The sequence below is a fragment of the Papaver somniferum genome, chromosome 1, assembly GCF_003573695.1.
Source record: "Papaver somniferum cultivar HN1 chromosome 1, ASM357369v1, whole genome shotgun sequence".
Taxonomy (NCBI): domain Eukaryota; kingdom Viridiplantae; phylum Streptophyta; class Magnoliopsida; order Ranunculales; family Papaveraceae; genus Papaver; species Papaver somniferum.
This window is the reverse complement of record NC_039358.1, coordinates 7063502-7079523: the sequence shown is the minus strand read 5'-3', so window position 1 is coordinate 7079523 and position 16022 is coordinate 7063502. Positions and strand designations below refer to the sequence as shown.

Genomic DNA, 16022 nt, shown 5'->3' with positions numbered 1-16022 from the left:
GGAAGACCCATAAAACTCTTGGTTTCCTATTCCGAGTGATATTTAGTTACATCATTTTACTTGGATAAGAACTCCCATATCAAACTGAGGGGGGTGACTATGTTGCTATTGTTCAATCTCCACGAAAGTTGCAACTGATGAACAGCAGAAGCAGTTGCTTGTTGATTATCCTCATCTCTTAGAGTTCAAAGGCTCTCCTTGTATTGCCCGTTTAGACAAAAAACTAGGGAATGGAAGTGATTATCATCATCGCCAGCGTCATGATCATATTCACGATAGTAATAGTTGCCGCTGCTGTTGTAAGGTTCTTTTATACATATTGAAGGATAAAGTCAAGCCAGTGTGGGTTAAAGAGGAGAGTTTCAATGTCAGGGTGAAACCTTCTTCTCGCGAGCTTTCGGGCAGGGCACCAGATCCCTGCTGTTTTTGCTTTGGAAGTACTACTACACCTCCTACTCGCAACTTGAGTTTCTCTGATCAGATTTTACTCTACTGGTTTGATGGGATATATCTTCAACTTTTCGACCTTTGTTCCCAAGAATTTAACCTTGTGATAGGTTTTTGTTATCTTGTGCAGCCATGCACAAAATAAAAGCCAATCATTGAAAATGATAAAAAACAATAAAAAAATATGAGACAGAGTGTCTTTGCATTGGAGAATGTAGATGTTCACGGACTTTTTTGAAGTTTTCTCTATATAAATGTAAATAACAAAACCCTTCATTATTTAGAACACAATTTCTTTGTAGCTAAGCTGCGACAACCACCACCACGCATCTTGGATGACAGTGATGATAATAATATTTATTGCTCCGATATGGATTATCAGCTGCATTGTCAAAGGGAGAATTTTCTTTCTCCGGAAGCCTTCATACCTGAAGGAGTGGAAAGAGTTGATTATGATGTTTATAAAGAGTTAGTTTCGGAAACGCCTTAGTATCCATACTCCGGAGGTGTATTCTTGGGAAGAAATTTAGGAGAGCATTATCCTTTTCTCAAGTAGTTAGATCATACAGATATGTATATTTATGTAAAAAATTTCCATGCACGAACTTTCATGTAAGAGAACTTTGTTATTATTGGCATGCTTTAATAAGAGAACCTAGAGATAGGCCTTAAATTTTATTCATGAGATAGACAGCAATGAACTTTCGTGTTAAATCTTCTTTTTTTTTACTCAGAAAAAGACAATATATTAAGAGGAAAAGCAGAGATTCCACAAGGTAGTGGAAAATCAGAAAACAATACAAAGAGCTAAACAACTCAAGACAGAGTTGTACAAAGCAATCCCAGGAAACAAAAAGAAAAGATGAAACAGAAACTAATGTCAGCCCATAACTCCATCCCAGTTATGAAGGAGCATACTAAGAGAAACATTATCAAAAATATTAGTAGCCATGGACCAATTGAATAATAAGCACTTCGGTTCATCCAGGAGTTGATTGTGATGCTTATATTTTTTTTTGGAAAATTCTTGTATTTCTTTCATTCTACACAGTCCACCAAATTGCAAAAGGAATCATCCCCAAATTTTATTTTTTCTTGATGATCCTTTCTTCTTATTCCACTCCCAAAGAGTAGCTCTGACATCCTCTCTAAACACCCACACTAATTTGAAAGTATCAAAGAAAAATTCCAAATCTTCATGGTTTCAGAATAATGCAAGAAAATGTGTGAGTTTGATTCTGCATCTTTCTTACATAGAATGCAACCATTTATAACAATTTTTTCCTCAAGGTATCGATAGTAGAGCTGCTTTGTAAGAAAGAATCCAAGTGAAGAAATACACTTTCCGAGGAATTCTTGGATCCCATAAACACTTGTGAGGAAAACTGATCAGGCCACCAGTTTCAATGATATTATAACAGGACTTAACTAAGAAAGTATTACCTGGTAATCAAGAGAGAGAATCATCACCAGAGTCAGATAAAACAGGAATGTTGAAAAGCTGAAGAAGATTGCTTATAGACACCACTTCATATTCTCTAAGGTTTCTTGAAAATTTGAAATCCCAAGCAGGAATGCCATTAGATAGACAAACGATATCCTTAATTGTAGCAAATTTGTTTGTGGTGGGTTTTGGATGTAGAATTTTAAGGGTGGAACTTATGGGTCCAGGGGATTTGGTAGAATTATGTTTCCCTTTGTATGTTTGGTTGCTCGAATCCTTGGAATCACGTTTCTTACGGGATTCAGTTTTCCAGCAAATCCTCCATATGGAGTCCGACCCCTCCCACCTAAGATTTGCTGGGAAACTTATCAAGGGATTTATGGACCCACTTTTTTTTTTAACTCTAATTCCCATATATATGCAATTTTATGATTTGAGGGTAATGCCAAACGGTACAAAAACTTTAATACAAGAAAACTCTATAAATTCTAGGAATTTTTAATAAGTTACCAAACACACAAGAAATTTACATGAATCCCAAAATTTATAATCCCAGGAAATTTTAAATTCCCGGAAACGTTGAATTTTGCAAGCAAACCCACCATTAGTGATATCTTGTATAAAGAAGGAAAAAGAGAATCCAATGATTGATGCTCATTCCAAATGTCTTTCCAAAATAAAACTCCATTACCACTTTGAATCTGAACTGCAGAGTTGTACTTAACAATGTCTTTAGATTTTACAATACCAGACCAAAGACTTTTGCCAACAAAACTTGAAGAATCATTAGGCAATAAAGAATTCTCATTTCTACCAAATTTCTGGTGTACTAAAGACCTCCAAAAAGCCTTCATCGCCTTACCATATCTCCAGCACCATTCTGATCCTAATTAACATCCTTACTGTAAGTATACTTGTTAATTCACTGGAAGTGTTACAATTAGTCCAAACAATGCCATTTAAATCTGTCATGCTACTATGGAATCAGTACGGGATGGTTCAATTTAATTTTCAAAATTCGGTATGCTACTATGATGTCAAGTGTCTTGCAAGACTATGTGATATGTTTTCATTTCTTTGGGTCACTTGTAACCTCTATGGTATGTGCTAATTTCCCACCTTGGAGCCGTGGTATTATGAATATCAATGAATGAGGCTCGTTGTGCACTTGTAGTGCATACATGTAAGATTAAGTACTTGTGGAGACAATTTATTCACAGAACCATTGACTTTTATTGGATACAATTTTTTTCTCTTGTTGTTGGTAAGTAGTGTATTGCTAGCTATAAATCTAGTTTATAAAAATAATCAAACCATTGCAAGATTACGATGTACATGATTAACAACCGGGAATAATCTAAAGTTTAACGTTCGTCGCCTAATCTGGCTATTAGTTTTAACACCTGACATGTTAATCAGCAGTAGTATCAAATCTGTTAAGTGTTCTCGATTTCCAAGATGTTGGTGAAATTTCTAAGAACTTAAATAACTAAGTTGACAAATTTTAAGTCATTTCATTAGCAAACAAGTTGAAAAACAGTCTTTCAGAGAAGCATAAAGAACCTAAACGAGTTGATATATAAGAATGGTTCCTGAAAAAGACTCAACGAACTCACCATTAATGAAAAGCTTAGTGAACTTGATTTTTGGATTTCCATGCATCTTTCACCATTTGTCATCGTATCCATCTCTCTGTTTCTCTTAAAGTAATTGAGTTCATTGTATATATAACCAATTTTGATAAGAGAAAGAAGTTATAAATATAACTGTTATGGTATATATATATATATATGCAGCTGAAAGATCATTTGACATGGGTGAAATGTCCAAACCTATATTCCTAACAAATATATTTAACTTGATAGTCACTAAATCATTCATGTATAAATTAAGACATATGATTAATGTATCGTAATTCAATATTTCGATTATCTAGTTGAATTCAATGGTTACAAGGTGGTAGGAAATTTTATGTACCTATGTTGAAAGGAAGTCCAAATAAGACACTGGAGTTTCCATTGTTTTCTTTTTATACTTTTGGTGTCTATAAAAATTCTCCAATCTCTTTTTTCTCGTCATATTAAATTTACACAGAATATTGCTATTTGAGTTCCACTTGAAAAATAAATTAATTAGATATAAAAATCAACAAAACACACCACTGAAAAAAATAATCAAGGATCTCAATCACATACAGTCGAACCTCGATAAACGAATGTTCGATAAATGAATAACCTTGCTAAATGAATAATTTTTTCTGGTCCCGACTTGGGCCAAGGGGATAAATGAATAACCTCGCTTAATACATTAATGAATAAAAAAAATTGAATCCTTAAAGGCTCTGTAGAAATATAAACGAATAATCACTGAATTTCATATAATAAAAATATATATGAGAATAAACCAATATACATAATTAATAAGTTTTACATAAAAATATATGTAGAAATAAACTAAAATGTGAAGTTAATTCTTCATTTATGGTTGATTGTTTTTTTCTTCCACCAAAACCAAAATGCACTGCATCCTTAATTTTATGTAATGCTTGCATAATTTCTGGAATATGTTGCTCATGTTGTAGCAAGTAATTTTTTAAGGTGATCATCGCTTGAAAGGCATCTTTGAATTACATATTTGGTACGATGCTACTATATCATTTGGTTCAGGATCATTCACGTCATATATTACTGACTCAATAATTTCTTCGTCTGTTGGAGATTCAATAATTGCATTATTTTCGTTAGGATAGTTTAAAAGATGTTCGACGTCCATCACATTTCTATAACGTAAATTAAAAATGACACCAATTAATCCTTGGTTACCTTTCTTCTACGACCATTGAATTATTAGTAAGAATTTTGACCAATACTCTCCAGGTAAATTAGTACATCGATCTTCTCTTATACATTTTAACTTCTTAATTAGAATAATACCGTCTAAATAAATAAATATACATTTATCGATAAATAAATAACCCCGCCAAATGAAATTTTTTGTTGGTCCCGATGGCATTCATTTATCGAGGTTTAACTGTATAAGAATTACATTCCCTAATAATCGAATTACGCTTAAAAAAAATTAATAATAATAATAATAAGGGTTTGGGTTATTTGGTTTTTGGTACTTATATTTTGACCAACATTAGTGTTTGGTCTAACTTTTGTCCAAGTTAGTGCTTGGTACTTGGAAATGACGTTGACGCGCGCTGACTAAACAATTTGATGACGTGGTTCTTTTTCCGTGAATTAAATAGTTAATTACCAAAAATTAAATAACTTTACCAACAATGACAAACCATGTCCTTAACAGAGTTTCCCATCTAACACGTGTACGTGCAATAGCAGTCTCTACTCGATGAATGTCTAAGATTGAATCTACCTGATCGATATAAACGAAAAAGATGTTTGCCCTAATTTCATTAGTGAGTTTTTTTACCAGCCACCATCAGAGTTAAGAGCGAAGAAAATGTTAGGAGAGATTCAGATCGTGGTTGAATCTAGGTTAATCAAGTATTATTGTTAGGTTTTATTACTCTCTTTTAGTTATTGAAGACATATTTGGAAGATTTTGGTGAAAAGAACTTCTTGTGTACCTGTGCAATCGATTACAGTGGTAAGTGTTATGATTTGTGTACGATTTTGTATGTTTTATGCATTAGATTCATTATTTTTGATATGATTCGATCCTATTAGAGTAATTTAAGTGTCAAGTTTTGTCTGATTTCTTTCCATTTTCGATTTCATAAAGTTAGGGTTTTTTTTAATTTGGGGATTTTTGGAATTGGGTGCTTTTTAAGACTTTAAAGGGGAAATAGAACGTGGGGTTTGTTTGTTTAATGGTTACTTTGTCGGATTTTTTGTTGGTTTCCACACAGAGAAGTGGTTCTTTGCCAAAGCAAGGTAATTGTGTTTACAAATGTTGTTTAACTTATGATTTTGTATGTTCAACATTACTTTAGGTATCTAATGTGTGTGGAAAGAGTAAGCTATTTCAACAGAAATCAATGCTTCATTTTTCAAAAGAAATGCTGACTGGAAAGAGTAAGTTGTTTCATGTTTGTCTTTAATTATTTTTTTTTATGAAATTTTATGTTTAACAACTTTATCTATAATCAATATTGTTGTTGTTTTCTTCTTGTTTTGCAGGTATGTTGATGAATATCATCATGTGGACAAGTACAAAACCACATATGCTGGAATGGTTGGTCCAGTGGAAAATATATGTAAATGGAAGTCATTAGATGAAATTCAACATAAAGTAAAACCTCCACCATATGAGAGGCAGAAAGGCAGACCAAGAACTGAAAGGAGAAGAGATGCAGATGAAGCTAGAGCTGGAAATAGACAGAGAAAGCAGTGTAAATTATGTTTGGAATTTGGGAACAACAAGAGGGGTTGTCCTAGAAAGGCTGACTTTGAAGCTGCCCAAGGTGGTGAACTTTTATATTTTTTTGTGTTTATCTTTGTCTTTATCTTTTTGGAAATCTTTATCTTTATCTTTGTCTTGTTTTGACTAACTTTAATGATATTCTTTGTTTGCAGGTGGTGAACCACAAGTGATGAGGAATCCAACTACGGATTTTGTAGAGTATCTAAATGAACAACAGAATAGTGGAAGAGGAGGTGGGAGTGGAGGTGGCAGGACAGGTGGGAGAGGAGGTGGCATAAGAGGTGGAAGGACAGATGGCAGAGGAGGTGGAAGGACAGTTGGCAGAGGAGGTGGAAGAGGAGGTGGAATGACAGGTGGTAGAGGAGGTGGCAGGACAGTTGGTAGAGGAGCTGAATACTTGATCTTTGGGGATGTAACTGAACCAACTGCACCAGCACCAGCACCAACTGCACCATCAACAACTGCACCATCTGCACTAGCACCAGCACCAACTGCACCATCAACAACTGCACCAGCTGCACCAGTTTAAGTCCCTCCTGGAAGATCTTTCGGAAGAGGTGGTTGGACTCCAGGTACTAGAGGTGGGGGTATAGGTGGAAGGAGGGGTTCGCCGTTTGGTGTTCATAAAAAGAGAGGGCGCATATTTGGTATAGGTTTTCTATGTGAGGATGCAGTTCCAAGGACCCGAAGGGCTCAGGTAATCCCTGCAAATTGACACCATACTTCTATTTTTCAAGTGTTAGGTTAGTTAATCCCTTCAAGTGTTAATCCCTGCAAACTTTCTGGTATTTTCTTATTAGACTGCACCATCTGCTACTGTGCCACAAAAACCCATTCCTGATGCTTTGCAAGAACCAATTCATTTTGATGTGCAACATCCATATGTGTAGCTGCAATGCCTACTGGAGGTTTAGATGGTTGTTTTATGACAGGAAATTTTGGTGGTAGTAGTGCTAGAGGTTGTGGTGTTAGAACCATAGGTGGTGGTGCTGGAACCAGAGGTGGTGGTGCACAACAGAAAAGGAGAAGACTAACTCATGTGCCCGTGCTGCCTGAGCCACCACTACCTGAACCAGAACCTGAGTCAGAGCATGAGGCTGAACCTGTATTGCCTTCACCACCAAGAAGGAGTAGAAGGATCCAAAGGGTTATAGGTAATGCCCTCAATGGAATCACAATTGATTTTACTGAAGAATGATCATTTATGCTTTAAGTCCACATTTTCACTATTTTGAACAACATATGCAGTTGCTTGCTTTATGAACTACTACTATATGACGGTATCTAGGTTTTCATCTTTATGAACAATTAGACCTAAGTTTCTGAACTTGTTTGGAACCTCAACTATTATTGCTTAATGAACATACTGTTAACAGTTTCAAAGTTTTTATCTTTATAAACTATGTGTGTATGAATGGATTTTTGTTGTATAAGTTAGTGTTGCTTGTTAGTTTAGGAACAATATAGAACAAATTACTTAGAAAAGGTGCTTTTATAGGTAATGACCAAACGGTCATATTTTTTGAAAAAATAAAAATCAGGCCGTTAGACCTAGGGAATCTGGACCATCCAATAAAACTGTAGTCATGTGACTTTTTAAGAAAATCACGTGTTGACGGCGCTGTTAACGACGTTAAGTAATTATTATTATTATTTTAAAAATAAAAATATATACTAAACAGAAGTCAAGATTTTAGTTAGTCCGCGCGGGTCAACGTCATTTCCAAGTACCAAGCACTAACTTGGACAAAAATTAGACCAAACACTAATGTTGGTCAAAATGTAAGTGCCAAAAACCAAATAACCCTAATAATAATAACAATAGAAAAATCAAAGTTTTATAAAAATCAAAAAACCTAAAACAAAACAAAATCAAATTGAAATAATTCAAAAAACAATTGAATCATCAAGACACAAAAACAATAAATGTATTGATTAAATAAATTGAAAGTAGTGACAGGAGGTCGAATAGATTTTTGATTATTCAGAAAAGTCAACATGCGAAACCGATAAAACTCGAACACAAAATGAAATTGAATAAAAGATTAATGGATAAATAGTAATCAAAGTAGTTCAAATACTAACCTGAAGCTAATTGATCAAACGAATCTTGATTCTCACATGAAGAAGCTCCAAATCTCCTCCTTTTTATCTGGTATGTACATAAACCTCACCGCTGATCGATTTCGATAGTTTCAGAGACAAACTACAACAAGAACAAAAGATTGAAACAAAAATCTTTGTATTTGAAATGAGTAACAAACTTGATTCTCGTTGCAAAGCTCTGCTGATTGAGAACAACGAAGTGAAGAAATGGCTTGTTAATAAATGAATATACGATTTTTATTCGAGGATCATTTTGAGCATGAGAAACAGAGTTTTAAGCTGAATTGTTGATTAAAAAAAAAACTAACTCGTTTTTCATTGTGTAAATTTGGACCTCTTAGTACTAGACTTGGCAGGACCGTACTGGAGTGTCTAAAGCCCAACAATAATGCACTATAATATTAATTCCTATTCACCATTTTATATGCCTAGGGGTGTGCAACGGACGGACGGATGCGGATTAGGAGTCACCCACATCCAATCCATCAAAATTGCGGATTTGGAAAATCCAACTGTGTCCGGCCCAATCACCCACGTATTTGACATCCGCGGATCAACGGGTGATACAGACGGGATGCGCCGATTAAGTGCGAATTTAGTAAAAATAAATAAATAGAAAAAAAACCTAATTCTACAGAATAGGAAAACGGTTCAGAAACGAAGGACTAGGTGGAGCCTAACATCCATCAGTCTTTTGTTGTTTGTTTGTTTCTAATACCGACTCCAACCAGCAGTCTCTCTCTTGTTTTAGTCTCACATTTTCCACTTCTCTATCTCTACAAACCTTTAGGTGTGATTAAGGATCCGAGAGTTGAATCATCATTCTGTATTCATGGCTACTCAAGGTCAAGTCATCACCTGCAAAGGTAATCTCTGTTTCTCTCTCTCATTGGGTATATATAAATACGCGATTTGGGGGTTTTGATTATGATTATATGTTGCGTTTGGTTGTATTGGAAATGTGAAGCTGCGGTGGCCTGGGAACCCAACAAGCCATTAGTGATTGAAGATGTTCAGGTAGCTCCACCACAAGCTGGTGAAGTTCGAATCAAGATATTATATACTGCTCTTTGTCACACTGATGCTTATACATGGAGTGGCAAGGTATAACTTCCTATTCAATTTCAATATGGCGCAATGCGTTTAAGCTTATTATTTTAATTTCTTGAAATTTTGTTGGATTTCATAGGATTTAAAGCAACTTAATTTTATTATTATGATGAGAATCAGTCAACCCCTTTCTTATAAAATCTAACCGGAAGATTCAAACAGATCCAGATGGTTTTTTGTAATATAATCTAAGTTGGGTTTTATAATTACCAAAAATTGCATCCTTGACTTAATTGAGCCACCTTAGGAGGAAATTTTCATATGATGTATCTGTGCTATCGTTTCTTTAAGTGTAATTGGATTTGAGGTTTGGTAGGTAGGGAAGTGGTTTGCACTAGTCTTCGCTGAAATTCGCAGTTTCTTAAAATGCTTTATGAGCATACTGTGGTTTGGTAAGTTACTAATGGTTTATTTTATTTTGAAGCATACTGTGGGTTTATGGTGTGTCGCCTTCGGCTTTTAACCTAATGATTTCATATGATTGTTCTGCATAACAACCACAAGGGCCAACATAGAAGCCCTTGATTTTGTATTTTGCCCATATGCTTGATTAAGTTCTTGCCGCATTTACGAGCTACGACGTATGTCTTGGTGGCGTGTGGTTATACAGTTTGTGTTTTCTTTTTTCTTTCTTATCATTAATAGTTCACCACTCAAAGCAAAATCAGAATATGGCAAGAATCACAGTGCAATGGTATTATCTGTTGGCACAAATGAGTGCCGCGGGCATATTACGAGATGAGTGTTTCCAGGATCTATGCATAAATTTAGAATTATTTGGAATATCACTGGTTTTCAAACATGAGTAGTTCCTTATAGCTAGCTGGTGAACTTCAACCATGTGAAGAATGATAGTTCTATATTAGTAAGGATTATCATAAAATACCATACACTGTAAATGAAGTTTGTAAACATTTTGTCTTTGTCACTATGTGTATTGACTCCAATAAATATGCACGCAGGATCCTGAGGGACTCTTCCCTTGCATTCTTGGTCATGAGGCCGCTGGGTACGTGTCTTATATATGATATCTACAATCTTATACTGAGACTAAAATTACTTACCGGAACTTGTGTGTGTAAAAAATTTACATGGACAGGGTTGTTGAGAGTGTTGGTGAAGGAGTTACTGAAGTTCAACCTGGGGACCATGTTATCCCTTGTTACCAAGCAGAATGCAAGGAATGCAAGTTCTGTAAATCAGGAAAGACAAATCTCTGTGGCAAAGTCCGGTCTGCTACTGGAGTTGGCGTTATGATGAGTGATCGCCAGAGTCGTTTCTCAGTGAATGGAAAACCCATCTATCATTTTATGGGAACCTCAACATTTAGTCAGTACACTGTTGTACATGATGTCAGTGTTGCAAAGATTGACCCAAGTGCACCTTTAGATAAAGTATGTCTGCTAGGTTGTGGTGTTCCCACTGGTGAGTCTTATGAGCCTGATATACATGCGCAAATTATAGAAAGTCATGTATCTGTATGTAGCTTTGTCAGCTGTTAGTTGAATGCCACTTTCTGTACATGGTAGGTCTATATTGAAACTGTCGTGATGCTAATGCTTGTAGTTCTAAATATGAATCCTTTACATCCTTTTAAGTTTTAATTGATATTTTCTACTACCATATATTATGCTTGAGCTTAAACAGCAAGTGGCTCTCTTCAATGTTGGATAGTGGATGAAGGTGATCATGAGAAAATTGTCAACTACGTTATAATCTTCATATTTTGTTTCACTGAATAAGCATATTTTTGATTTCTGTTTGCTTCAGTAATTACTAGACTCATCAATCTTTAGTCCTAACACACGATTGGTTTTCTCTTTTTACCTTGTGGTTATAGGTTCCATAATCCAGTTTATAGAATTATAATGTTGTCACCTTGAAACATCTAAAACCCAATATGTATTTGTATTTCTGAGTTTAATCTACTACTTCCCTCAGTTCTTAGTAGTCTACCTTGATTATTTTTTTTTTCCATTTCTAAGTCAATTTTTATTTCAGGTCTTGGGGCAGTTTGGAATACAGCTAAAGTTGAGGCAGGTTCAAATGTTGCTGTCTTTGGTCTTGGGACAGTTGGCCTAGCTGTACTTGCTGAACTTAAACACCTAATAGTTTGGAATGGTAGATAGCGTAAGGGGAGAGCTCACTGACGTGTATCTACTTTCTTGTTTATTACTCAATAGGTTGCAGAGGGCGCAAAAGCAGCTGGTGCATCACGTATAATTGGCGTTGACATTGACAGCAAAAAGTTTGAAACAGGTACAGTACTGGATACACTATTGTTAGTGTAGCTATTATACTTGCCGATTATCAACTTTTTTTGAAGTTTATATTTGCTTTTCATCATTGTTATGTCCGCCAATTTTGTGGTTGTCTTATCTTTATACCAAAAATGCAATGTTCCAATGTATTATCACGAAGTGAGTTTATCTCTAGAAATAGCGAATGAATTGTGTATGAGGTGTGTTTTTCAACTGTGAGGTTTGCAGCAAAGAATTTTGGGGTTTCAGAATTTGTGAACCCAAAGGACCATGATAAACCTATTCAGCAAGTCCTTGTTGACATGACGGATGGTGGAGTTGACTACAGTTTCGAGTGCATAGGTAACGTGTCCGTGATGAGAGCTGCTCTGGAGTGTTGTCATAAGGTATAGGTCCAGCTCTGAGTTCTCAGTGGCCCCATCACACCAACTTAGTGCAGGCAACTATACGAGACTGACACTTTCTGTTTGGCTTAAACTTTTAGGGTTGGGGGACATCAGTTATCGTGGGTGTTGCGGCATCAGGTCAAGAGATATCTACTCGCCCTTTTCAGTTAGTCACTGGACGTGTTTGGAAGGGAACTGCCTTTGGTGGATTCAAGAGTCGTTCTCAAGTACCATGGCTTGTTGAAAAGTACATGAAGAAGGTACTAAATTCCAAAATTTCAAAAGTAATGATGTACATCCTGCTTTGGTGCTAAAAAAATAGGATTTTAATATGATTAAAGTTGATTATAATTTGTTACAGGAAATCAAGGTTGATGAGTACATAACTCACAGTCTGACCCTTGGTGAGATCAATAAGGCCTTCGACCTGATGCATGAAGGAGGTTGTCTTCGATGTGTACTTGAAGTGCACCCTTGAGGTGATTCAGATGTTTCTGATCCCTAATCATGCCTTATATGTAAAAGCAAAACTCTAGTGTCAGTCTCTTCTGTCTGTTTCTCATTTCAAGCTTAAAGTCTAATGTCTAAGGTTATCAACTTACTCTACAAACAACCAACTGTGTTTTCTTTCATGTCGACCTTTTTGTGTTGGGCTTGGATCCTATTTCGTCTTGAGACTATACAGTGTACCTGGGAACGATTTTTTGGGGACCAGCCTTTTTTATGAGGGGACCATGTTTTATAAGGCCATCCACCCTATACTTATAAGGGATGTCCTAAAGTGTAGACATTACTAATCATCTCCCTAACCCTAATTTTTTGAGATTATAACTAAACTAATAACTACCAAAATATAAAAAAACTTAATTTAATCTATTAACAAAAACCAAAATCAGACTACCCTACTGCCGCCCAAAGAAAAAAAATAAAATCTTCTTCTTCCTCCTTTTAACATCGTCTTTATCGATTAATCGTCGATTCATAAAATTTTCATCGTCGGTTAATCAGTCGAGTATAAGAATGGTTCGTCGAAAGAAAACCAGTCGACTCCCAGGAACAGGTCCCCCATTAGGACATCTAGCAAATCAGCCAAGTGATTTTGAGATTCGTAAAGAAGTGGAACCGGAAAATGAAGTCATAATCGGCTACAATAGACGCCCGAAGAACCCTGAAACTGCCATGGCAAAGATCCGCAGGTATTTTTATGTAACCCATTACTTTTAATTTGATTTTGATTCGTTTAATTGTATAGAAATCATCAAAATAGGGTTCAAATGAAAGTTACAGTGTGTTGTTCGGTTAGAACGAGTTTCAAAAAAAACCTTGTTGTCTAACCGAACTTCCTGATATGAAGAACACGAAGAACAGTTCGGTTTCATGAAATTTAGATATAGATTACCGAACTCGTAGTTCGGTTGTTTGGCAAAAAATGTTAAAACTGTTTGCAACCGAACTTCACCTTTATTACTCAAAATATGTTTGTTGAAATTTTGTAACCGAACTCTGCTTGTTTCCGTGCTATGTTGAGTTACGATACAACCGAACTTTGTCCATTATGTTCGGTTAGTTCGCATAATTTTTTAAATCTATGTAGTTACCGAACTCTACCCATATTAAAAAAAAAATAAAAAAAAATCCAATGTAACCGAACTGTGTTATTTTCGCCCCTTTGTTGAGTTCTCGTGTAACCAAACTTGTCCATCTCTCTTCAGTTGATTCACAAACAATTTTTAAAACTACAAAGAAACCGAACTTTACCCATATTACAAAAAAAATCCAGTGTAACCGAACTATGTTATTTTTCCCTGTATGTTGAGTTATGATTTAACCGAACTTTGCCCACTCTGTTCGGTTGGTTCGCAAAAATTCTTGACAAACCGAACTCCTAACTAATTGCATAAATGTGGAGTTCGGTTTGTTCGTAAATTTACTTTACTAACTGAACTTTTCTCTGGAAACCATATGTTAGCTAATATCTTTTATTTACTTGATTAGTGGCAAAGGAAAAAAAATCCAACCAATGATTAGTGGAAGATATGAGAACTCCCACGCCTCGAGGCAGATTACACTTAGGTGCCGATAAGCGTGGAACCCAAAATACTAAGTCTGGAGGTGGTTCTTTACCGGTTGTTTTTATCAATCATGTCAATATAGATAATGTTGACAATGTAATCAATCATGTTAATGAAGAGATTATGGAAGAGATGGCTAATCAAGAACATAATCAAGGTGGAGGAGAGGAACCAACTGAAGAAGAAGGAGGAAATGAGGTTGATAATGATGACGGTGAAGATGATAGGGAAGATGGAGATAAGGATGGAGACAATGAAGATGACGAATCAGAGGAGGAGTCGGATGAAGAGGAACAAGTAGAAATTGTTCAAAAAAAAACTAAAAAGGCGCCTAAAAAGCCTTGTGCTAGATATGCATACATTCCTAAAGACAATTTGTATTTGACGCCAAAGAACCCAACTTATGGTACTCCAAGAGATTGAGGGGAGGTATTGCTTGGCTACAAAAACTCATGGGCTGCTAAGATCTTTGCGACAAAGGTATTGAATTTTAACCATCAATATTTTTCAGTCATTTTATTATATTTTGACATATATTTTTCTATATATATTAGTATATAAGATATGACTAACATATCTTCCTCTTGTGACTAACATCCGGATCTCCACTATTCTCACAAACCATTTCCAAACGAGTTTTTCTTTCTTTTCGATTCAAAACTAATATGCCCATGGATTTCTTGGAATGCTCTCTAGACCAATTATTCTCATCAATAGGTTCTTTAAATACTAAATCATAGTGATGGGATGTATCTTCGAACAAAATACCAACCGGAGAAGGTTGATCATCCATTAGTATAGGTGGGCATTCAGTCTACAAGAAATGAAACAACGGCAATGGCAATCACAAACAAGTTCGGTAACAAGAAAAATTTATCACGATAACCGAACTCAAGGTTCGATTTTCAAATCAAGTTGACATGTAACCGAAAAAATAACAAGTACAAAGTTCGGCTACCTTCCATTTTTAACTAGGTAACCGAATACACACTGTAAATTTTGATTTTTTTTTCCTAAGTTCGGTTAGTTATGATGTTGGGTTCAAGTTTGCAAACCAACCGAACTTTGTACACTTAATTCAAATCTTATTTTACGTTAAGTTCGGTTAGTTATTGGTTGCGAAGCAATCAAACTTTGTAAACTACGTTAAATCTAATTTTACGTAAAGTTCGGTTAGTTATTGGTTGCAAACCAACCGAACTTTGAGACCCTAAAGTTCGGTGACATTGCGTTTAGTGTAGCACAGAACAGGATTAAAAAGGGATGAAAAAACTTAATAGGAAATTGATTCAAAGATCAAGATTTTAAGTTTTGAAGATCGATAATCAAATTGATAATAATAATATTGATAATAAGATGTCCTCTTGTAAACAAGAGATCTATCATTTATATAGGCTTACAAGAAACGATTAAAGGAAAGAGTTCTACGTATACTATAAAAGGAAATACTTGTAAAACAAATAAACTAAAAAAAACATAATGGATCAACTGTTATAGTTTACACGTACGTAAGGGATCAACTGTTACAGTTGATATAGCATAAAAGATCAACAACCATTTTTGATACAACAGAAATGAATCAATAATCATTGTTGATACATCAGGAAGATGTACTACATCAGTCCACTCTTCTTGAAAGAAACTCGTCATCGAATTATTGAGTAGAAAGAACTTCATTCTATCCATGAAAAGTATAAATTTCTTACAAATTGAATATATTAGAGATGTTCCAATTTGAAGGAAGATCAATAACATATGCATTATCACTGATTTTCTTCAAAATCTTGAACGGTCCATATTTCTTCAT

At 35.3% G+C, this 16022-nt stretch overlaps 2 protein-coding genes across 2 annotated transcripts; both read left to right on the top strand.

Annotated features, from left to right (window-relative positions):
- The first annotated feature begins 5726 nt into the window (after window positions 1-5726).
- On the top strand, window positions 5727-6809 carry LOC113305624 (translation initiation factor IF-2-like). The gene is made up of 4 exons (XM_026554816.1): window positions 5727-5790; window positions 5889-5931; window positions 6037-6320; window positions 6433-6809. Exons 1-4 carry the CDS (start codon window positions 5727-5729, stop codon window positions 6807-6809), a joined length of 768 nt encoding a protein of 255 aa, XP_026410601.1.
- A 2264-nt stretch (window positions 6810-9073) lies between these two features.
- On the top strand, window positions 9074-12888 carry LOC113278682 (alcohol dehydrogenase class-3). Its single transcript, XM_026527452.1, has 9 exons — window positions 9074-9252; window positions 9354-9490; window positions 10459-10505; window positions 10596-10921; window positions 11498-11580; window positions 11680-11755; window positions 11986-12143; window positions 12242-12403; window positions 12505-12888. Exons 1-9 carry the CDS (start codon window positions 9219-9221, stop codon window positions 12619-12621), a joined length of 1140 nt encoding a protein of 379 aa, XP_026383237.1. The 5' UTR covers window positions 9074-9218; the 3' UTR covers window positions 12622-12888.
- The last annotated feature ends 3134 nt before the right edge of the window (window positions 12889-16022 follow it).